This window comes from Peromyscus eremicus, chromosome 7 (genome assembly GCF_949786415.1).
Source record: "Peromyscus eremicus chromosome 7, PerEre_H2_v1, whole genome shotgun sequence".
In the NCBI taxonomy this organism is placed as follows: Eukaryota; Metazoa; Chordata; class Mammalia; order Rodentia; family Cricetidae; genus Peromyscus; species Peromyscus eremicus.
Window position 1 is genome coordinate 80,408,137 of NC_081422.1, and position 23,800 is coordinate 80,431,936.

At 37.4% G+C, this 23,800-nt stretch overlaps 1 protein-coding gene across 5 annotated transcripts in view; it reads left to right on the forward strand.

The window, feature by feature from the left end:
- The window catches only part of Dop1a (DOP1 leucine zipper like protein A), a 106,650-nt gene that overhangs the window by 16,045 nt on the left and 66,805 nt on the right, over positions 1–23,800 (forward strand). For all 5 annotated transcript variants that reach the window (XM_059268313.1, XM_059268315.1, XM_059268316.1 and 2 more), the window contains exons 2-5: positions 9,433–9,486; positions 14,412–14,602; positions 16,291–16,472; positions 23,063–23,233. In XM_059268313.1, coding sequence (XP_059124296.1) covers positions 14,465–14,602; positions 16,291–16,472; positions 23,063–23,233 — 491 coding nt within the window. In that variant the 5' untranslated portion in view covers positions 9,433–9,486; positions 14,412–14,464. The remainder of the gene's footprint in view (positions 1–9,432; positions 9,487–14,411; positions 14,603–16,290; positions 16,473–23,062; positions 23,234–23,800) is intronic.

Genomic DNA, 23,800 nt, shown 5'->3' on the forward strand with positions numbered 1-23,800 from the left:
TTCCCCTCATGGCTTGTTCAGCCTGATTTTCTTATACAATTCAGGACCACCTACCCAAGGTGTCACTACCTAGAATGGACTTGATCTTCCTGTATCAATCATTAATTAAGAAATTGCCCTACAGGCTTGCTCACAGGCCAGTCTGGTGGTAGACATCTTTTTCTTGAGGATCCTTCTTCCTAAATGACCCTACCTTGTGTCAAGCTCTGGGGAGTGGGGGGGGTTGGGGGGGGTGGAAACTAATAATAAGCAAGACAAACAGTGAGTTATTTATGTTATTTGGAGTTGACTTATGCTCCCTGTTCCTCTGTTCCTTTTTTGTTTGTTTGTTTGTTTGTTTGTTTGTTTGTTTGGAGACAAGGTTTCTCTGTATAGTTATGTCTGTCCTGGATCTCGCTCTGTAGATCAGGCTGGCCTCAAACTCACAGAGATCCACCTGGCTCTGCCTCCCAAGTGCTGATGGTCCTTATTCTTAAATCAAAGTTTAAGAAGAATGATTAAAAAGGAAAACATAATTTCATTTTCCTTTTTTTTTAAAGATAAACATACAGGAAAAGAAATTGTTGCATTATCTAAAAAAGATCTATAGTATTTGGTTATGAGTGCAAGTGTACTTGTCCATGTGGATGCCAGAGGACATCAGTGGTCATTCCTCAGGCATTGTACATCCTTTTTTTGTTTTGTGTTTGTTTTGAGTCAGAGTCTCTCACTGATCAGAAACTCTTCAAATAGGCTAGTCAGATTGGCCAGCATCTTCATCTCTTTCTAGTAGTTAGAATGTAATCATGCCAACTATATGGATTCTGAAGATCAGCATCAGATTCTAGCACTTGCAAGGCAAACATTTTATTAACTGAACCATCTCTCCAGCCTTAAAAATATACCTTTATCAATATAAGATATGTAAATGGTTAATAAACATTTGAAAAATATTCAACATTACTAATAATCAAGAAGATGCAAATTAAAACCACAGGATTACATCATCTCACCTAAATCAGAGCAGCTATTTAAGAAATGGAAAAGAGGTACTGACAAGAATGTAAAAATATGAGAAATAGAGCTGGGTGGTGGTGGCACACACCTTTAGTCCCAGTACTTGGGAGGCAGAGGTGGGCCAATCTCTGATTTCGAGGCCAGCCTGGTCTACAAAGTGAGTTCCAGGACAGCCAGGGCTGTTACACAAAGAAACCCTGTCTCAACTCGCCCGCCACACACACACACACACAAAAGAGAAGTAGGTATTAGATGTATTGGTCAGGGTTCTCTAGAACAGTGATTCTCAGCCTTCCTAATGCTGTGATCCTTTAATACAGTTCCTCATGTTGTGGTGACCCTAACCATAAAGTCATTTTTGTTGCTGCTTCATAACTGTAATTTTTCTACTGCTATGAATCATAATGTAAATATTTTGGGAGAGAGGTTTGGCAAAGGTGTTAGGACCCACAAGTTGAGAACTGTTGCTCTAGATGAACAGAACAGATAATATTGATATATATATTTTTTTAAAGATTTATTTATTTATTATGTATACAGTGTTCTGTCTGCACATATCCCTGCAGGCCAGAAGAGGGCACCAGATTTCACTACAGATGGTTGTGAGCCACCATGTGGTTGCTGGGAATTGAACTCAGGACCTTTGGAAGAGCAAGCAGTGCTCTTAACCTCTGAGCCATCTCTCCAGCCCTTGATATATATTATAAATGGTGATTTATTACATTGCTTACACAGTCCAACAGTGGCTGTTGGCATGCAAGAGAGGTTGAGAAACTGGTAGCTGCTCAGTCCATAATGCTGGTGCCCTCTGAGCAGTGCCATCCTAACACTGAAGGCCTAGAGGATTCCTGGAGAAATACTTCTCTACAATCCACATCAGAAAGCCAAAGATGGGTTCTGATAGCATCGATAATGACAATGGGATAGGTACACTTAGTAGCAAGAAGTGGAAGAATGGGCAGGCAAGTAACATTGCTTTTTCCTTGAACCTCTATATCTGGACTATCATTAGAAGGTGCCACCCACTCTGATGGAAGATCTCCCCACAGTTAATCCTTCTTGGAAGTATTCTCATTGACCAACACAGAGACTTACCTTTTAGTTGATTCTAGATCCAATGAAATTGGCAAGATTAATCATCACACTGGAAATGTAAACTGATATAGCCATTATAAAAATAGTATTGAGATTCCTGAGGAAACTGAAAGTATTATCCATCATCTGATCTAGTAACCCCACTCCTGGGACTGTATCCAAAGAAAAGGAAATCACTGTGTTGAAGAAGTCCCTGCACTTGAATGTTTATTGAGGCATTATTCATACTGGCTAAATATGGAATCAACCTAGGTGTACATAAACAGAAGAATAGATTTTAAAAAATGAGATCTATTTACACACTTGAATATTACTTAACCATGAAATGAAATTCCTTCATTTGCTCCAATATAAACCTGAAGAATAGTACATCAACTAGAATAAATCAGGCACAGAAAGACAAAGTAGTACATACTTGTTTATATGTAGAAGTGAAAAATTAATTTCATACAGTCATGCATCATTTACAAATAGAAATATACTAAAGTACAGTAAGATTTTAATGTTTCCTCCAACTAGATCTGTATCTGATTAATTTTAATATATTTGATCTCTAAGACTATAAAACATTATTTTCTTACTCTATTTTTAACACAATTATGCCCAATAAAGTTGATTATAATAAGCTTTTAAGTAACTAGGTACACCACATTTTATGGATGTTCCTACGGGAGTCTTTGAGGTTTTTTTAGAATACTTGTGACCACACAAATGTAGTCTGTATTTAGGGAATGGTCTAGCTGAGCTAAGTAAAGAAGTGGAACATGGTGGTTGTTCTCCTGCCTTTTGGTTGTGTTGTTTTTAACAGAGTTTTTACCCAAGAGAAAAAATGCTTTGTGGACTGTATTGGCTTCAGTGGATTATTTATTCTAAATATTTGAGGGCCTGCTCTAGGCCACTTACAGAACTGATGCAGAAATTTATTCTAAATATTTGAGGGCCTGCTCTAGGCCACTTACAGAACTGATGCAGAAGTGAACTAGTCAAAGTTCCCAACCTCTTTCAAGATGTGATAGACAGGAAAAGCAAACAGGACAATTTCAGATTCTAAGAAGTATTGGCCAAGGAATAATGTGCTGTTTTAGGTACAGTGAAGAGCATGAGCCTTGGAACAGGTGGCTTATACTAATCAGAAAGGTTTTTCTGATATTTTGCTATAACTGGAGGAGCAGAAGTTTTTTCAGAGGGGTAGCAAGTACAAAAATGCCTACAGTACAAAATAAGGTATTTTGATGAACATAGTTAGGATATTATTCTAACATCAGAGAAAAAACATTGGCAGATTTTCAGCGAAGAAACAACATGTTTTTAAGTGATCCCTGGCTTCTCTGTGGAAGATGAATTAGAGACTTGGGAATACAAGTGGGTTCAGTAGTCATCTCTAACTGGTTAGCCATAATAGAAGAGGAAAGTGATAGCTGTACATTTAGGATGTATCAGTGAAGATCTGTTTAAAGCTATGGGACTAGAAGAAATATCCTGGAGAAATGAGGATTGTAGAGTGAGTCTTGAAGAGCTTCCACAGTGAAGAATGAATAAAAGACAGGAGCCAACCCAGACAGAAATGTATAGCATGAATCTTAAAAGTTCTTTTTTTTTTTTTATTTTGCAATACAATTCAGTTCTACATATCAGCCATGGATTCCCTTGTTCTCCCCCCTTCCGCCCCCCTCACCTTCCCTCCAGCCCACCCCCCCCCATTCCCACCTCCTCCAAGTTCTTATTAATAAAATCAAACCTGAGCCAGTTATTGGGGTGATCACTGGAAGATCAGAGAGACAGAACAAGCCACAGCTAACCTCACCTGGCCAACTTCTCAGCTGATCTTGTTTCCTCAGACTGGAAGCCTCTGTGTCCTCATATCCAAATGGCTCTTAGCTGAACTGTGCTGCTCAAAACCTAAAAGCTTAACCAGGCCACATGCTTCTAGTTTCTGGTCCTCATGCCTTATATATCTTTCTGCTTTCTGCTTCACTCCCTGGGATTAAAGGCTTGCTTTCTGGGATTAAAAGCATGAGTCACCATGCCTGGCTGTTTCCAATGTGGCCTTGAACTCACAGAGATCGAGGAATTTCTGTCTCTGGAATGCTAGGATTAAAGGCGTGAGTGCCGCCACCATTTTCTAGTCTCTGTATCTAGTGGCTATCTGTTCTCTGATCCCAGATAAATTTATTAGGGTGCACAATATTTTGGGGAACACAATACCACATTTCCCCTTTTTTTGTCTAAAATTTAAAAAAAAGCTTATAACTAATACAAGAAAAACTATCCAATAAGTATATACAATATATACACAGTCAAGATTACATTAACGATGTCTAGTCCATTAACATTTGACGATTCAAATAAAAAACTCCATTATATATATTAACAATGTTCAGTCCAGTAACATTGAATAAACTCAGACAAAAATTTTTATTACTTATCTTATTTAAAACAAGTAGCTCCTTTTTAAAAGTATTTTTCTTTTCATAATAGATTCAGTAATCTACCTTTTGTCATTTTTATATCTTTCCCTTTTTCTTTTTAGTGTAGATTCAGTGATCTACCCATTTATCCTATTATTTATCTTTTTTTTTAAACAAAAACTCTGAATCTAATCTCCTTGTTCAGCTTTTTTCCTGACCATTAACAATTAACAACTTGTAACCAACCATCATAAACAATGACAATATCCATAACTCAAATGACCAAAAACCTCCCATCCCACCTCTTGGGAATGTGGGCGTCGTTTTCTTAAAATTACTTTCTGCTTTCTAGGGGCGAAGAGATCTTCAGGGAATCCTGAAAAGAAAATTTTGAGGTTAATTGTCAAGTCCTGTATCATTTATCCAGTCTCTGTATAATAGGAAATTTTAGGGCTTGTCATAAGTCCTTGTTCGAGTAGTCTGTCAGACTGGATCATCTCAGCTAGTCATCTCGAAATTGTACTGACCAGTTTGTAGTCCAAAGTCAATCTTTCCTTGGTGTTAATCAGCTTAATGGTTTCATCATAGTCCATGTGGAATCACCGTTGTGGAATTCTGTCATCTTTTTGAACATTTCAAAACCACTGTCATGGTTCCCTGCAGGGGTTCTTTTTGGTTTTTTTTTTTTTTTTTTTTTTTTTGTGCCTCCTCTGTGGTTTGAAGCAATCACAGTCTGATAAATGTCTGTCTCTCGGAACCATGAACATTCTTCCCTAGAAGAGAAAATCTTTACAGCAATTTCTCTCCACCATTTGTCTTGCCAAACTTTTCCAAACTGACCTTTGTCGATGCTTTCTTGTAACACAGAAATGGGTGGCCAACACATAGGAACACACCCTGAGTAGAGTTCCGGAAGCCAAAAACCAAGTGTTTATTACTGAGAGTAAGATGAATGGCTAGAAAGGTGGCTGTTGACCTGCTGACATTTATATGGTTTGTTTCCAGGAAGGACTGTGTCATAGGACATATTTGAGCTGGCTAAATTGTAAACTGAGGATAAGGAAATGAAATATTGTATGTAGGAAAACCTTTCATAAACTTTTGCTGGAAGAGAGAACAGAGAAACTGATTGTCAGCCAGAGGACCTGTGGAAGTCCAGGGAAAGTAACGAATTTTGACTTCATACTCAGAGATGGATAGAGAATGGTTCTGTATAGAAGCTGGTATTGAAGGGGAGTGAAATAATAAGGACTCTGAGCATACAGGAAATGAAATCTAGACCACAGCAAAGAGGTGGACCTTTAGTGGAAAAGTCTTTTCCTAACAGGGAAAGCGGAGCATATGGGTGTAGGACAACACTGGTATAGGCTTGATGGAGGGGAACTAGAAGCATTTCTCATGTTTCTTCTTCTTCTTCTTCTTCTTCTTCTTCTTCTTCTTCTTCTTCTTCTTCTTCTTCTTCTTCTTCTTCTTCTTCTTCTTCTTCTCCTTCTCCTTCTCCTTCTCCTTCTCCTTCTCCTTCTCCTTCTTCTTCTTCTCCTCCTCCTCCTCCTCCTTCTTCTTCTTCTTAATTAATTACATCTTGTTTTAATATTTATTTGTTTATTTTTTGATATGTGGTCTTGCTTTCCTGCCCAGTTTTCTAGATTCAAGTTGTCCTCTGCCTCAGCCTCCTGAGTAGCTGACACCACAAGCCTCTGCTACCATACTCCACTCTCTTCATTGTATTTGAGGTAGATCTTTGGTAATGAAGGAGAGAAGATATTGTTAAGAGTTTTGGCAAAGAGAAGATATAAACATAGTTGTGCCAAGATGAGAAATTTACTAAGAAAAATCACTAGGTTAGGATAGTGATACAGCCAGCCAACTATGCTAGATGATTTTTCTTCAGCATTATTCCGGCTCATGCATTTAAAAAAGCAGACGAGCAGAAGCAGGGTTGAAGTTCTTGGTAGAAGTAAGGGAGGCTCTTCTCTTGTGAACTCTAAGGAAGGTGTTTAGAAGAAGGAAAAGTTTCATGAGAGTGAATAATGGGTTAGCCAAACTGGTTGAGTTTAAATATCCGACTTTGCTATTTCCTGACCTATATTTTTATGCTTCAGTTTCCTATCTGTAAATGAGAATGCCAGTAGTATCTGTGTCAAGATGAAATGAAATAATATGAACTAAATACACAAAGCACATAAACAGTACCTAGCAGTTAGTAAATGCACTGTAAGGTTGTCTCAGATGCTGCTACTTCTGCTGCATCTGGAAAGGTCTTACCTTTGTAAGATGATTGAGACTGGAAGACATGCATTTGTCTGGAGTTTGAGATCACAGTAAACATATGAATGGTTGAATCATATACTAAGGATATAAGGCATAGCCTATATTTGTGAATTCCTAGTATGTTTGGCTTTCTATCACTCTCTTAAATTATTAAAAATCTTTAAAATTGTTTTCTTCTATCAACTTCCAATTCTCAGGAGTGCCTAGTTTTATGAGTTTGTTAACTGAATAATTAAAGATTATTTACTGTCACATCAATATTGGAACTCAGAACTTTTAACGAAAGTGAAATAAATATACTAATTATTACATTAAATTTCTAGATGATAGCAATTACTGAATGATAAATTTTCATTTAGCCAAAAGCACTTGGTAAGAACATCTAATTAATATATTACTTTTGTTTTTCCTTTAATGGCCAACCAGGACTTGGTGTTTGTCAGAATTCATTTATATACTTGGCACTGTGATACAACAGCCCTCAGGTATATTAGTAGAAAGGCGTAATTGGGCCAGAAAGATAGCTGAGTTGTCAAGAGTATTTGCTGCTCTTACAGATAGAGGGCCCAAGTTGGTTCCTAGCAGTCTCTCAGGTGGCTCACAAGCTGCTAGTATGTGCAACACTAGGAGATCTGACACTACCTCTGGCCTCCCAGAGGACCACATGTATATGCCACACACAGAGATATGCATGCACATAGTCAGTAATAAATCTCTAAAAGAAGCAAGTAAGTAGAGGATATTTCTCTTCAGCCTTCGTGTTTTTTCCTTTGCAAAGGAGAGTGCAAAAAAGAGTGCAGCCAGCATTAAACTGAGCAGAACATCTTTGGATGACTGTTAGGAGTTCTACTTACTATTTATGACCATTTAAATGAAACTTTAAAAAATGTAGGTGCTCTGATGCAGAATTTAATCCATTAAATTTTCTTTTTATACCATAAAATATAAATAAATCTGTAATACCTGTTTTCACAGGGCCTAATTTACCCAGAGAATCTTTGGCTTTTATTTGTTTATTTTTTAATAGACAGCTATGCTGCTTCCTTTTTAATTTTTTTTGAAAGAACTAATACCACACTAATCATGATTTACAGCAATTCCGGTCCAATTTGCCTGAGTTGACAGTCTGAAAGAACTAGCTAAATTTTCAAATGATCAAATCAGAAAACTGTTCAGTGACTCCTGAAAGATTTCAAATGCCATTATGATTTGCTTGTTTCACTTTAAGAAAAAAAAAAATCAGATTTTTTTTTTTTTTTTAGTTATTTCAAGGGTCTCATGCCTGATGCTATAACAGAATGCTGTATACTGAATAATTTATGGAGGAAAATTTTGTTCAGTGCATGAATCTGATGGCCTTTGGAGGCCCAGGGTTAAGGCATCATATCTGGTGAGGTCTTTCATGCTGGTGGGAACTCATGGTACAGTCCTGAGGCTGTATTCACATGGGTTGAGGAAATCATGAAAGCCAGCCAAACTGGTTCTTATAACAGACTCAGTCTTGGAATAAACCAGGAAACCTATTGATAATTTTACTCATTGTGCATTAATTCATGAATGAAGAAATAGCCCCAATGACTTAATGACCTAATGGTTGCACCTCTTAATAGTTCCTATTAGGAATTGAATTTCAACATGAATTGTGATGGGAACATAGTACCAAGTTATATGAAGTAATTTGTTTCCTAATGGTTTCATAGGAAGATTGGGATTTTTTTTTAAGAGTTATTTTTGGAAAAAAAAAAGTGGTCATATGGTGGTCAGTTTAAGATGGATGAAAATGTTCTGTATCTTAGTTGTGGTGAGGATCTTGATAGTGGTCTTGATTCTAAGTATGGATGTACCCATCACTCAGATCATCAAACAGATGTGTTGAGTTCAGCCATTGTCCATTCTCCCCAAGGGAACAGTTTCCAGAGCCTCAGTCCTACCCATACTAAAACTGCACTGACTTAGCTTCTCCTGTATGTTATATTTACAAATAGCCAAAACACATCCTCCTATATACTTTTTAATCATTTCAAGGTACTTAAAATCATTAATATAATATAAATACTGTTAAAATTGTCCTTATACCATATCAATTAGTGGATGTTGACACTGAAAAATTTAATATTGAAATGAAAAGCAGTCCATAAAGGATTGGTGGTGGAGTGCATGTTAGCATGAAAGAGACTCTGTTCAGATCCCAGGACCGCCATCCCTCTCTAGAACATAAAAAAAGGAAGGAAGGAAGGAAGGAAGGAAGGAAATGAATAAATACAGATGCATTTGCTTTCCTTAATGTTTCCATCGGGTCATTGCTTGAATTCATTGATATGAAACTCATAGAGCTTGACTATATGTTCAAGCTAATAAAGTCATAAACAAGCACATTTTAAAAAGAGCTACGTATTAGTTTGTGTTCGCAAAACTATTCATGATAGGATAGTGAGCTTTATACTTTGTTGCCAACAATTCAGAGTCACAACCAATGCTTAATTTTAATGTATTCACCCATCACGAGTATATTTCCTAGTATTTGTGTTGATTGAATAGGGAATGGTGGAAGCAAAAACTAGATTACTTTTAGCATTTTCTGTCGCAAGTATTCTAATAGCTTAAATATATTACATATTTAGTTTTGACAAGCTTTGAACTAGGTCTCGTCTCTCTTTCATAGATGAAGAAATTCAGACTTGAGAAAACAAAGTGATTGTTTCAAGTCATTCATCTGGTAAGAACCTTATCTAAATTTTGTACTCAGGATATCTTGACTAATCTCATGTTCTGAGGCTCTATTTTTATTGCCTTTTTATGCTCTGTATTTCTATAAAATGTCCTTTTATAAAGCACTTTTGGGGTTTAATTTGTTTGGTTCTTCGTTTGACAGGGTCTCGCTCCCTGGGTAGCCTTGGTTGGCCTAGAACTCATTATATAGATCGGGCTGGCCTTGAACTCAAAGATCCACCTACTAGGATTAATGGCTTGTCTACCGTTCCTGACTCTTATATTGAATATTTGGTGTAGCGTTTTGTTTTGCTTCTGTGTGCCACAACCTTCCTTAGGAAGAGGCATGCCATAGGTTTTCTTAACACGATATGGGAAGTGTTACATTTGCATATGGTTTAAGCCAGTGGTATTGTGCTCTGTGGGAACATACTCTCTTAATAGAATATGATGAAGTAAACACTTCAAAATCTTTATGACAAGTTAACTATGTTACAACAACCAACCACATGATTGTATCCCTAGATGATAAATTGGGGGGGGGGGGACCTAGTCCTTAACTGCAGATAGCATGAGAAATATTGACTTAAGCTATCTTACCATAAAATATGGAGAAAAATTACTGAGAACTAGAATTTGTATTACTTTTTATGTTAAAAAGTTGAAAAGTAGCATACTGTTTGTGTTCTGATATGTGATTAATTTTGCGGTTAGCTTACTGAGGAAACTAGACCTAGTGGCTCATTCATATCTATAATTCCAATATGAAAGAGGCTAAAGGCAGGAGAGTTGTTGTGAGTGAGAAAGCATCCTGGCCTACACGGAATGGGGTCCCAAGGTTATTTATTCTCTGGCCTCCACATGCACACACATATATAAGCATCTACACACACATGTATTCCCCCAACCTCCACTAAATAAAACACATCTGGATTTTCTTTAAGATTCTTTTTTACTTATGTGTGTGCATGTGCCGGTAGGTACCAGTGTAGGTCAGATCGTGTCAGATCTTCTGGAGTTAGAGACAGCTGTGAGCAGCCTGATACAGGTATTGGCAACTGAACTCAGGTCCTCTGCAAGGTCAGAGAGTGCTCTCTTAACTGCTGTGCTGCTATCTTTCCAGCCTTTCATTCTTCCAACCTTTATTCCATGAACGTCTCCTCTATCAGTTTATAAATATATTATTATTCAGAGTCATGGCTCTGTTTTAGTATGCCACATTTTTATCAAAAGCATGCTTCTTTGTGTATATTTATGGTTGAATTTGAGGAATGTTAGAATATATTAAATATGATTTAAAAATTCATAGCATCATATGGTTCATGATACACATTTTCACTCATTTTAAAAGCAATCGTATGAGAACTCTAAAAGCAAATTCTTATGAAAACAATATTTTGTTGACACTTTATAAGCAAAACTATAAAATTTTTACATATATTTTAATATGGAAAGATAGTCTCCACAAACACCCCAATAAATAAATAATTCCAAAGTTGAAAAATTTTAAAAAGTAGTCAGAGCCTGGGACTGAAAATGATTACTAATGGCTTTGGTTTTGGTTTTGTTTCAGGTAAGGTATTATTTCTCAGCACTGTCCTTTTTAAAAATTGTATTATTTATTTTTTGCTTCGTTTTGTTGTTGTTGAGATAGAGACCTTCAGTAGCCTAGAACCTGCCAGCTAGTCAAGACAAGCTGATCAGTGAGCCCCAAGAATTCATTTCTCTCCACTTTCTCAGTGCTGGAATTATAAATACATAATGCCACACCAGGCTTTTTAAATTTTAAAATTATGTGTTGGTGTGTGAGTGGTATATGGGTATGTATGGATGTGTAGAGGTCAGGTTGACAGCGAGATGTCTTGCTCAATTGCTTCTCCTCTTATTTTTTTGAGACAAGGGCTCTCTTTGAACCTAGTGCTTGAAGTTTCAGCTAGAATAGCTGGCTAGCATGTGACCACCCTTACCTAGTACTGGGGTCATAGGCACACTTCACCATGACCACTTATTACATAAATCCTGAGGCTCCAAACTCTTTTGTTACTTACAGAGCAAGCACTTTCTTCACTGAGTCATTGCTATAGCCCATTGCCTGGCTTTTTGGCATGGGTTCTGGGAATCTCAGGCCCTCATTCTTGCAAGGCAAGCACTTTACCAACTGAGCCATCTCCCCAGACCCTAGGTTGCTTTTTTCACCTGACTCAACCTTACAGTGAGGCAAATGTGTTAGTTACAAGCTCACAAATTTAGCTGGTTATTAATTATTAGCTTATTTAACAACACATTAAATTTTGTCTGAAGAACATGTCTATTGAGGTATTATTGTTTAAAAATTACATTGTCCCTCTGCTTATTGATAAATGATCCCTATTTTCATGAATAGGAGTTGCTACTAAATTGCTTCTCAAGTTAACCTTCTACATACACTGAATATTGATTGTGTATCTTCAAAATGAATGTACTCTAACTTGAGCTGGGAATCTTGCCAAGGAAAGAAATTGTCCCTATCAGGGACATTTTAGGACATTGTTAGATTTACTTATTAGAATTTATTATGTTATGTACATGTGTCTTTAGGAAAGCTAATACATTGGAAACAAAATTTGAAATGTTTAGTTGTGTTCATTCCATGAATATCCTTCAAGTTTTAGAGATTTTATTATCCAAAGTTATGGCTTTGTTTTCATATGTCTTGCTTCTTTTTTTTTTTTTTGTCTAAAGCATATTGGTTTGTGTATGCCTGTTGTCAAGTTTTTAAAAATGTTAAATGGAATATGCCTGTAATCTCAGCTGCTTGGCAGAATGAAGCAAGAGGGTCACAAGTCTGAGGCCATTCTGGACAACATAGCAAGGCCCTGTCTCAGTATAAAACTTAAAAAGGACTAGAGATGCATGTCAGTGTTAGAATGTTACAGGAAGGCCCAGGGCTCTATCAGTACTGAGAGGGTATAGAAACCATAGATTGACAATAAAACAGCTTGCATTACATTTCACTTATTTCTACTTTTAGCTAGCACACCACTTTGGATATGAAATTCAGTGAGTCTCATTATTACAGTTTTATGTTATACATCTGCATATTTTCTTTTGGATATGTCTGTTCAGATATTTTGTCCATTTTAAGACTTTGTGTTCTTTTAGTGAGGGGGAGTTTTTTATATACCAGTTCAAGTACATGTTCAGATAAACTGAAAATAAACATTCTCCTGCTCTCTTCATTCTCTTATCACTTTCTTGAATGGTATCTCTTGCAACAAAAAATTTTAAATATTGATAGAGTGAGACTTTTTCCTTTGGTTGCTTTTTCATATTATTTCCTAGAAGATTACTTACCTCTTGTCATGCAGATTTACTCCTATGTTTTCCTATAATTCTACACATCACGTTTAAATCTGTGATCTTTTTAAGTTAATTTTTGCACAAGTTTGAGGAAGGAGTCATTCTGTTGTGGAATATTCTTTTGCACTGTATGAAGATGTGTCACTGTGACTGGACTAATAAAGAGCTGAATGGCCATTAGCTAGGCAGGAAGAGGTGAGGCGGGACTTCTGAGGACAGAGAGGACTCAGAGAGGAAGAAAGGCAGGGTCGCCAGCCAGACTCAGAGAAAGCAGCATAAACAGTATAGAAAGATGAAGTAACAAGCCATGTGACAGAATGCAGATTAAAATAAATGGGTTAATTTAAGTTTTAAGAGCTAGTATGACAAGCCTAAGCTAATGAAAGCTTTCATAATTAATAAGTCTCTGTGTCATGATTTGGGGGCTGGAGGTCTAAAAGAGCCTGCTTCAAAAATCAGTTTTATGAGTGTGTATGTGTTATCTTTAAAAGAAGATTATTGAAAAGATTATTCTTCATCAAACTGTTTTGGCAGCCCCTGGAGACTATTCTTAGAACTTCCTAGAGGCAGGAATCCAGCTGGTAGGGAAAGATGTAAAAAATGGAAGAGAACTCATATTCACCTCAATTAAATTCTTGTTATTCAATTAATTATTTTGTTATTTAAAAAAACCCTCAAACCCATTCACCAATGGGCGAAAATGTTCTGTTGTTCATGTCTGAATGAATTTGAGAGTCTTAGCTATGTGTATTACTGCTTTGGGAATCTCTTATAGAGTGTTATCCTAAGTGTCATTTGGGTACGCACTCAAATCTAGACTTAGCTGATGAGCTATTCAAAATGACTCACTATCATTGCTGTGACACAAAGCCTCAGTTCTTCATTCTCGATTCAACTCCAGATAGCTGCGTGAGGTGTCCTCATGATATGGCAGCTTCCTTGTCCCATATCTAAGTTACCTAAGAGGCTGTAGAAGCTGAAGTGCTTTTGTGACCTATTGGCTTCTGCCCTTATCCCTTCTGCCTTATTGTTTTCACTAAAATTGATCCTAAACTGAGGGACTAGAGGACTATACATACTTACTCTTAAAAAGGAATGACAAGGAATTTGTGGCTGCATTTAAACTACCATATATTCTTGTCCTTTATACCCAAAGTCAGTTTGATTGCAAATGGCTGATGGTCCCTCATACTAGATGCCCATTATTAGTTAATACAATGTATCTTCAAAATAGAGATTTTTCTCCCTTGGTTTTTTCTTTTTCTTTTTTTTCTTTTTTTTGTCTCCTATGCCCTTGATGTACCCAGTATAACCAATTTTACTAGATTTTGCTATCAAAATAAAAGAGGATATATATCAGAAATATTTCATCAACAAATGTGGCAGAAATAACATGAAATAGTCAGAAGTTTTCTTTTTATATTCCTAAATGATCCCAGTTTTCCACTTTGAATATTATTTTATCACCTTGTACACTAGCTGACTAGAATTTTGAGTGCTTCTGTTAAAGAAACTGTAAAATAGTCATTTGTTTTATAATGAGATTCGGTGAACACACTTCTATACTTTACTTTGTAACCTTGGTTCTTATAGGGAATGATTTTGCCTGACTTTGGAACTGGTCTCTAGTGGGACCTGGTGGGAGGATGAACACAGAAGAGCTGGAGTTATTGAGTGACTCCAAATACAGAAACTATGTAGCTGCAATTGACAAAGCGCTGAAGAATTTTGAATACTCCAGTGAATGGGCAGATTTGATATCAGCACTTGGAAAACTCAACAAGGTATGCTTGTTTCATCTATTTAGTAAAAGGATTAAAAATCAGAAATCTGTTTATACCTCTTTACACAAGATTTATCTAAATCTTGAAGTAAAGAATATAAAGTGTAACCAAACTTCAGCTATATAAGTGGCATTTTACTTCATGAGTTCATGCTTGTGTAGTCAGACATCTTACTAACACTTTAGCAGTTCTTGTTCAAAAAAACAACAGCACTTAAAAGATACAGTTATTATCATTATTGGTACCTGTAAAAGCACGAGACTGTGAAGCATGTATGTTACTGTGAGGGTAAGTTTCTGTAATTGAACATCAGATAAAACTCTGGAGTTCTGGCACCAGAATGAAAAGCTGTCAATGGAAAGTAATAACTGCAGTATCCTTTCCAAATGGTATGAGTGCAGCAGCAAGAATCACTTTATGCCTAGCCAAGCCTAGTTACAAGTCAGTACTTTTTACAAAGGCAGTTTTAAATATAGTCCCTAGGCCTTGGAACTTGACTTGGAATGAGCTTTCTTCCATAGGTCTGGTTTTAGGGAAGCCACAGTAGAAGGGCCGCTGATCAATGCTCAACTTTCTGTTTTGACCCATTTTGTTTTGTAATTTCAGTCAAACTTTTCTTACTTCACACACATAATTTTATATGATTATTGTTCTTAGTGATTGGGGATGTTTCTAAATATTGAAAGAGGCTGAATAGGAAAAGAATTTTACAATAACTATTTTAACATCAAACAGCTTCACGTGCAGTTATTAGGAAAAAAATCTTAATATGCATAGCAAGGACAATAGATTGCAAGATGTTTTATTCTACAGATCATCATCCAGATAGTACAAGAAAAAAAGCTTTCATTTTCACTGTGCTAAGGGTTTACATTATAATGGGGACATACAAGCCTCTGTGTTGCACATTATAACATTCATAGAAATTATTCCATAGTGTGACTTCGCTTACAGGAAGTTAGGTTCTTTGTTGAAAAACTGCTCCAAGTTCCATTTTGAAGACTGCTTGGAAACTATTTTTAAAAGCAATTCATTGAATTATGAGTATGTAGACCAAGAACATAATTAGCTTCTTATTCATTAATCAGTATTTGTGAAAATACTGTATCTAAATAAAAAAGTAAGATACTAAGATTATAGATGCAACTAAGGTAAAACATGGTGGGACAACCCAGGGATTTTTATAGGCATACCTTTATGTGCACATGCACACACACAGACACACATGCAGAGAGAGAAAGATTTGTTTATGTAGTCAAAACATATTTCAGTATAAAGTTAATGACTGGCAACTGTAGTGCTGACTTTTCTACTATATTGCCTTTAACAGTCGGTTTCTTTCTTTCCATACCTCCTCCCCCCAGGGTGGGGCGGGAAGGCAGGGATAGGCAACCATGATTTTCTGTCTCATGACAGATAGAGAAGATCTGCAAAAAATCTGTGCCTTTATTCTTTACATTTTGTACAAAATGTTTTTTCATTAAAAATCATATAAGATACCTTAACAGAAATGGCAACTTATCATTGGTGTGTTTTAACAATGTAATTCTTTTTAATTTTGTCTAATTTTAACTCCAAATGTGTACTGATAAATAAAACTTTCAAAAACTTTCTGTGATAGTTTTTATAAGAATATAGAAATAAAATGAGACATTTTTCTCATTTGCTCTAAAATTATTTTATTCAAGGTTTTGCAAAATAATGCCAAGTACCAGGTAGTACCCAAAAAACTGACGATAGGCAAACGCCTAGCTCAATGTCTGCATCCAGCATTGCCAGGTGGAGTTCATCGGAAAGCACTTGAAACATATGAAATCATCTTCAAAATCATTGGACCTAAGCGACTTGCCAAAGATCTTTTTTTATATAGGTAAGAGTAATTTTATTAATTATGTGCAGTATAAAAGTATATTTCTAGACAAGCGTAGTGGTACATGCTTTTAGTCTCAGTACTTGGGAGGCAGAGCCAGGCAGATCTCTGAGTTCAAGGCCAGTCTGGTCTACATAGCAAGTTCCAGACCAGCCAAGTCTACATAGTAAGACCCTATCTCCAAATATATGTATGTATACATGGCTAAACTATTTAACCTTTCTACAATAAAATTGAAATTTTGAAAAATTGTTTTTTATATAAAGGTTAAATATTTGAATTGAGTGATTTAGAAAAAAATAAAACATTTTTCAAGTTGTTTTTTATTCTTAGATATCATTCATAAAAGTTGTCATTCAAAATTGTTGACACTAATAAGGTATTCTGGTTTTTTTAAAGGTTGGAAGCTAGTCTGGGGAAAATAAAACACCTTAATTTCTCAGTAGCTTTAACATTATTAACCATCCTTTGACCATCTTTTCCTTTGGCTTCTATGAAATGGCATTTTCTTTTATTTTTTTCATTGTTGTTTACTACCCTTTCCTTTTCCGCCCTAATTCAATATCTGCCATTTCTTAGGGCTTCCTTGGTTCAAACAGGCCTTCTTATGTTCTCACTTTGTATATTCTTGTTGAGCAAGCATATCCACACCCATGTTTATCGGCTTAATCTTACCATGTGTATTTGAGGTGTGTAATGAGATGAGATGAGATATATACTCTAATGAAGTAGATTTACATGTCTCTCATCACACAGTACTCTGGACTTTTCTTGCTGCTCATCTGCTGCTTTGTGTTCCTACTTGCTTTGTGTTCCCATGCCTGATAACCATGGTTTGTTATGTAGTGACCCAAAATTGATGTCTCAAGTGCTGGCCCTAGCTTTAAACTCCAGGCTTAGTCATCACATGTGTGTGTGTGTCTTTAAAAGCCTTTTAAACAATTACCTGTTTAAAAATAAATCTACCCTACCTTCACTTGCCCTTCCTGCATTGTACTGAAGGTCTGTATAGAGCATCATCATCATTCCCTTTTCGTAAGTGTAAAATATGAGTTGCACTGTTTGTTAACCCTGCCCATATACTCCTACCTTCTGTGCAGTCTCCCTGGAAGTTCTGTCTCAGAATGGTTAAGAGTGAGAGTGTCACACTAATTCTATGTTCTTGGGCCACTTTTTTTTTTTTAACCTCTTTGTGCTTTCATGTACAAAAATGGAAATGATATCCCTAGTCTCATAGGATTGTTAGTATAATTGAGAATTAGTATGCAGAAAGTACTTAGAACAGTGTGCATATTACTCTGATGTGTTTTCAATGCATCTGTCTACCTCACTGGCAGTTGCCAGTCCAAGTGAGCATCATCTTTATTCTGGGCTTTGTCACTGGCCTAATACTGACACAGCCTCTGTCCTTAGCTTCTTATACTCTGTTCTTCACATAGAATTAGAATGATCCTTTTAAAATACATTAAACAAATGATGTCATAAGGCTTCTAAGATTTCATGTACCAGGTTAAAAAAAAAAAAACCAAACTAAGATTATCTAATTCAAAACATAGATCATCTGTGTGATCCTTAATTATGTGAGGATTCTTCTCCTTTGGCAAGCAAACAAGCTCTTCAGAGGACTTCAACTGGGCATCCTCTAGTCCAGCTTGGTTCTTACACTGTCTTCCTAGATTTCATAGGTTGAGGACCCAGTGGGACTGCTTCCTATTCTAACACCAGGAACAAGTCCAGGCCTCCAGAGCTTATAACCAACTATCTGTAAGTTGTCATCTATAAAACTCCCTCTTTAGGTTCAGTTAATTTGCTAGAGTAACTCATAGACTTCAAAGAAACATATTCATTGACTATCATGAAAGATATTTTAAAGGACAGAGATACACAGCAAAATGAAGGTCCTAAGCACAGGAGTTTCCCTTCCTTATTCGGAGCTAAGGTCCACAGTCTCCCAGGATGTGGATGAGTTTCTAATTACCTTCCTGCATGCCTCTACATTGTCACTGTCCAGTGAACCCTCTATTCTTCGATGTTTGTATGGATACTTAATTACACAGGCAAGATTAAAGCATGAACAACCCTATGGAGAAATGATTAGACAAGAAATAGTGTGCTCCAGTGCTATCTGCTGACACCCTGAATAGGGAAGCCAGCACGGTCTGTCTGACCACCTTCGTTTCTGTGATCTACCTTTGAAAAAAGAAAGTCTAGTTTTTATGACTAGCTTTGGGATAAAAAAGAGAAACTGATTTCTGAATCTTAAAATACCACAACAAAACAAGACTGTCCTTCATCTTCATTGCTTTACACTAGAGAAAGAAGACCAAATTTTTTCTATTTTATTTTCTGTTTTTTTAAAAAAGGTACTCTTTTGCTGTAGTTACTTAGTAAGTAATAAGGACTGTGAAAGTGAGAACTAGAAACTATAAATGATAGCCATAGTTTATATATCACAAAATTTATATCATATCACATGTAGAAGGATCACAGTTGGAGAGTATGGGGGAGATGGTAAAATATAAAATGGAGGTCATATATGTATGTGGGTAGGTAGGTAGGTAGGTAGATAGATAGATAGATAGATAGATAGATAGATAGATAGATAGATAGATAGATAGGAAGGAATATGTACACACATATATTTGGTTATAACACGATAATCAAGTATGTTCACTCTATACTCTTAAACATTGATACAGAATGATGGCTTTAAGCTAAGAGATGGTTAAAGTTGGGATTTTGAGGTTTGGTTGTTGTGATCTGTTTATCTTTCTTAGAGTCATAGAGGAGTATTTGAGTACCTTGGGTTAGAAGCAAAGATGTCAGCAGAGAAAGACAGAAATTGAGGAGATAGAGTTGTCAGTGAGGCTAGCCCATAACAAAGGCAGGGTACAACCCCAGGCACATAGAAGGCAGTTGCACAAAGGCAGAGTATGACTGTATCTTCAGGTCACACTGTTCTTAAAATTACAGGCAGAAAACTGGTCAGTTGAAGTGATTGAGTGATTGAGAGTCTTTATTTATCTTCAAATCATTACCTGAGTGCAGAGCATGATGCAAGGGACTTAAATACAGAAATACTGGCAGTTCTGATCTCTTATACCTGATACTCACAAATAGTTCAGATCTAGTAATAAATACTCTAGTAAGTTATGAAAATCAAATAAGGGTACTATGCTAGTCTAATTAGCAGATAAGTTTCATTGAGGAACTGACATAAACTGAGAGATGAATGTTTAAGGATCCTCCAGTGTATATAAGTAAGAGAGTAGGGATTGTGTCTTTGTGATGGACAAAGACCGGGACCCTATAGAAAGCATGGAAGGTTCTCAAAGGAACCAGCAGGGAGCACTTCAGAATGGCTGAGTTGGCAGTGCAAGAATGAAGATGGTGAGTGCACATGGATTGTACAGCATATGCAGTAGCCAAATCTTAAAAACTGTTCAAAACTATGTTGGCAACAGGAAATCTATGAGTGGTTTTGACTGAAAGTAGTAGCTTCAGGACAGTTTTGAATTCTACCTGTTAAGACAAGGTGATGACCATCCCTGACCTCAAGCTCTACTGTAGGGCAATAGTAATAAACACAGCTTGGTATTACCATAAAAACCAACATGTGGACCAATGGAATCGAATTGAAGACCCTAACAATTTATCTGCACACCTATGAACACCTGATTTTTGACAAAGAATCCAAAACTGTCAATGGAAAAAAGAAAGCATCTTCAACAAATGGTGCTGGCATAACTGGATGTCAACATGTAGAAGAATGTAAATAGATCGATATCTATCACCCTGCACAAAACTCAAGTCCAAGTGGGTCAAAGACCTCAACATAAATCCAGTTACACTGAACCTGACAGAAGAGAAAGTAGGAAGTAACCTTGAGCACATTGTCATAAGAGACCACTTCCTAAATATAACACCAGTAGCACAGACACTGAGAGCAACAATTAATAAGTTAAATGCGACCTCTTGAAACTGAGAAGCTTCTGTAAGGCAAAGGACACAGTAAATAAAACAAAATGACAGCATACAGAATGGGAAAAGATCTTTATTACTGTAATTAATGAGGCAATTCCACGTAATTTATCTGGTAATCAAAAGAGCTTTATTTCTGGGATAACTTACAGCCAATAGTAAGGTTGGTTACAGGATCTGGGAGAGATGAGGTACCATCCAGCGGAGAACTCTGGCTTTGTGTCCCATCCAGCTTCCAGGACCACAAGGTATCCAGAAGGACCAAACACATGTGCACCTCAAGTCTTAAGGGGCTCCCACTCAGCCACCCCCCAGGAACAGGTCATAGGCAGGTATGGCAGTTACCTGCTGTCACTCTAGGGGCAGTGTTTCAAGGTCAAAGCTGGAACAGCTACCCACTACAGATCTTCACCAACCCCATATCTGACAGAGGGTTGATCTCTAAAATATATAAAGAATTCAAGAAACTAGACATCAAAATACTGAACAACCCAATTAAAAAAATGAGCTACAGAGCTAAACAGAGAATTCTCAACAGAAAAATCTCAAAAACCCAAAAGACATTTAAGGAATTGCTCAACATCCTTAGTCATCAGGGAAATGCAAATCAAAACAATTCTGAGATAACATCTTACACCTGTCAGAATGGCTAAGATCAAAAACACTGATGACAGTTTATGTTGGAGAGGATGCGGAGCAAGGTGAACTCTCCTCCACTGTTGGTGGGAGTACAAACTTGTACAGCCACTTTGGAAATCAATATAGCAGTTTCTCAGAAAATTGGGAATCAATCTACCTCAAGACCCAGCTATACCACTCTTGGGCATATACCCAAGGAATGTTCAATCATACCACAAGGACACATGTTCAACTATGTTCATAGCACCATTGTTTGTAATAGCCAGAACCTGGAAACAACCTAGATGCCCACCAACCAAAGAATGGATAAAGAAAATGTGGTACATATACACAATGGAGTACTACTCAGCAGTAAAAAACAATGACATCATGAAATTTGCAGGCAAATGGATAGAACTAGAAAATATCATCCTGAGTGAGGTAACCTAGACTCAGAAAGACAAGTATGTTATGTACTCATTCATAAGTAGATACTAGATGTAAAGCAAAGGATATCCAGATACAACCCACAACTCCGGAGAAGCTAGCTAACAAGGGACGCGTAGATCGCCCTGGGAAGGAGAAATAGATGAGATCTCAATGAGTAAACTACGGGGAGGGGGGGGCAATAAAGGGTAGGGGATGGGGGATGAGAGCATAAGGGAATGGGATGGTCAAGCTGGAACAGGAACAGAGTGGGAGAGCAAGGAAAGAGATAACATGATAGAGGGAGACATCATAGTGATAAGGAGAAACCTGGTGCTAGGGAAGTTCCCAGGAATCCATAAGGATGACCCCAACTTAGACTATTAGCAATAGTGGAGAGGGTGCCTGAGCTGGTAATCAGATTGGTGAATACCCTAACTGTCATCATAGAGCCTTCATTCAGTAATTGATGGAAGCAGATGCAGAGATCCACAGCCAAGCACCAGCCCAAGCTCCAGGAGTCCAAAGAGAGGGAAAAGGGATTCTATGAGCAAGGGGCATCAAGATCATGACGGGGAAACCTACACAGACAGCCAAACCAAGCTAGACCAACTTTAGACCAACAGCTGTGGAGCCTCCATGGGACTAGACTAGGCCCTCTGCATAAGCAAGACAGTTGTGTAGCTTAGTCTGCTTAAGGGACCCCCTGGCAGTAGGATCAGGATCCATCCCTGGTCAATGAGCTGGCCTTTTTGGAACCCATTACTTATGGTGGGCCTTGATGCAGGGGGAGGGGCTTGGGCCTGCCTGAACTGAATGTACCAGGCTTTGCTGACTCCCAATGGGAGGCCTTACCTTTTCAGAGAAGAGAATAAGGGGTGAGGTGGGGGGGGGGGGGAGGTGAGGGAAGAGAGGGAAAGGAAAGAAAAAAGACAAGGTGATGAAGATACAGCAGTCTCTGCTAGGTATTTACACAGATGATAGAGGAAGAATTTACTCAGGGATTATCTAGAAGGGAAACCTGAAGAGAACATGGCCAGTAGTAGTTAATGGTTAGAGGAGATTTTTTTTATAGACAGAATCTCTTTATATGGCACTGTCTGTCCTGGAACTCACTCTGTAGACCAGGCTAGCCTTGAACTCACAGAGATCCACCTGCCTCTGTTTCCTGAGTGCGGGGATTAAAGGTGTGTACCACCAAGTACTGGTGCTTGGAGAAGACATTTTTTATAGTGGGGGAAACATCACTCCTAGACTTTTGGCCAGCCAATAACAAAGATGCCATATTTTAAAATGCTAGTTGCAGAGGAGAAAGGGCAAGGTTCTGGAAAAATGAGAATACTTGTTTGGGGATGTAGAAGATAAAGACTGAAACAGGTAGAAAGCTGCAGGGCTTATGTGTATGAAACTCAAGTGAGAGAACTTGTTTAGTTTAATCGATGTAGAATTCATTAATAGACTATTCTAATTATTTGCTGTAACGTGTTTCATCAAAAATAAAAGATATAATGTAATTGCATATGAATTAATGTTGGTGCTAATTTACATCTTTCATTTTTTGACAGTTCTGGGTTGTTTCCTCTACTTGCCAATGCTGCTATGTCTGTGAAACCAGCACTGCTCAGCTTATATGAGATATATTACCTGCCTTTGGGAAAAACTCTGAAACCTGGCCTCCAGGGATTGCTGACTGGTATTCTTCCTGGCTTAGAAGAAGGATCAGAGTATTATGAGAGGTAACACTATATTTGGTCCACCTTGGTACTACAAACCATGGATTAGTCAGCAACCCTCCTTAGCTGTGTTTTAGCATCACAAAATTAATTTTTCTTGATGCATCAACATAACACATTTAAGATTTCAATAGCATGGGCCTGGAGAGATGGCTCAGCAGTTGAGAACACTGGCTACTCTTGCAGAGGGCTTATTAGGTTGGATTCCTAGCAGGAAACTATAACTCCTGTTCTATAGACTCCGATGCTCTCTTCTGAACTCCCTGGGTACCAAGCATTCATATAGTGTGCATACATGCAGGCAAAGCATACACACATAAAAAATAAAAATTAAGAAAAAAAATTATTGGAGCTAGAGAGATGGCTCAGGGTTTAAGAGTACTTGCTGCTCTTCCAGAGGACCCAGGTTCAAGTTCCGGCACCCATTTGGAGGTTCACATTCATCTGAAACTCATTTCAGGAGATTTGGCATCATTTTCTAGCTTCCACAGGCACTAGGCAGGCATAATGGTACACAGATACACATTCAGGTGAAACAGTCATACATATAAGATAAGATCTCAATAGCAA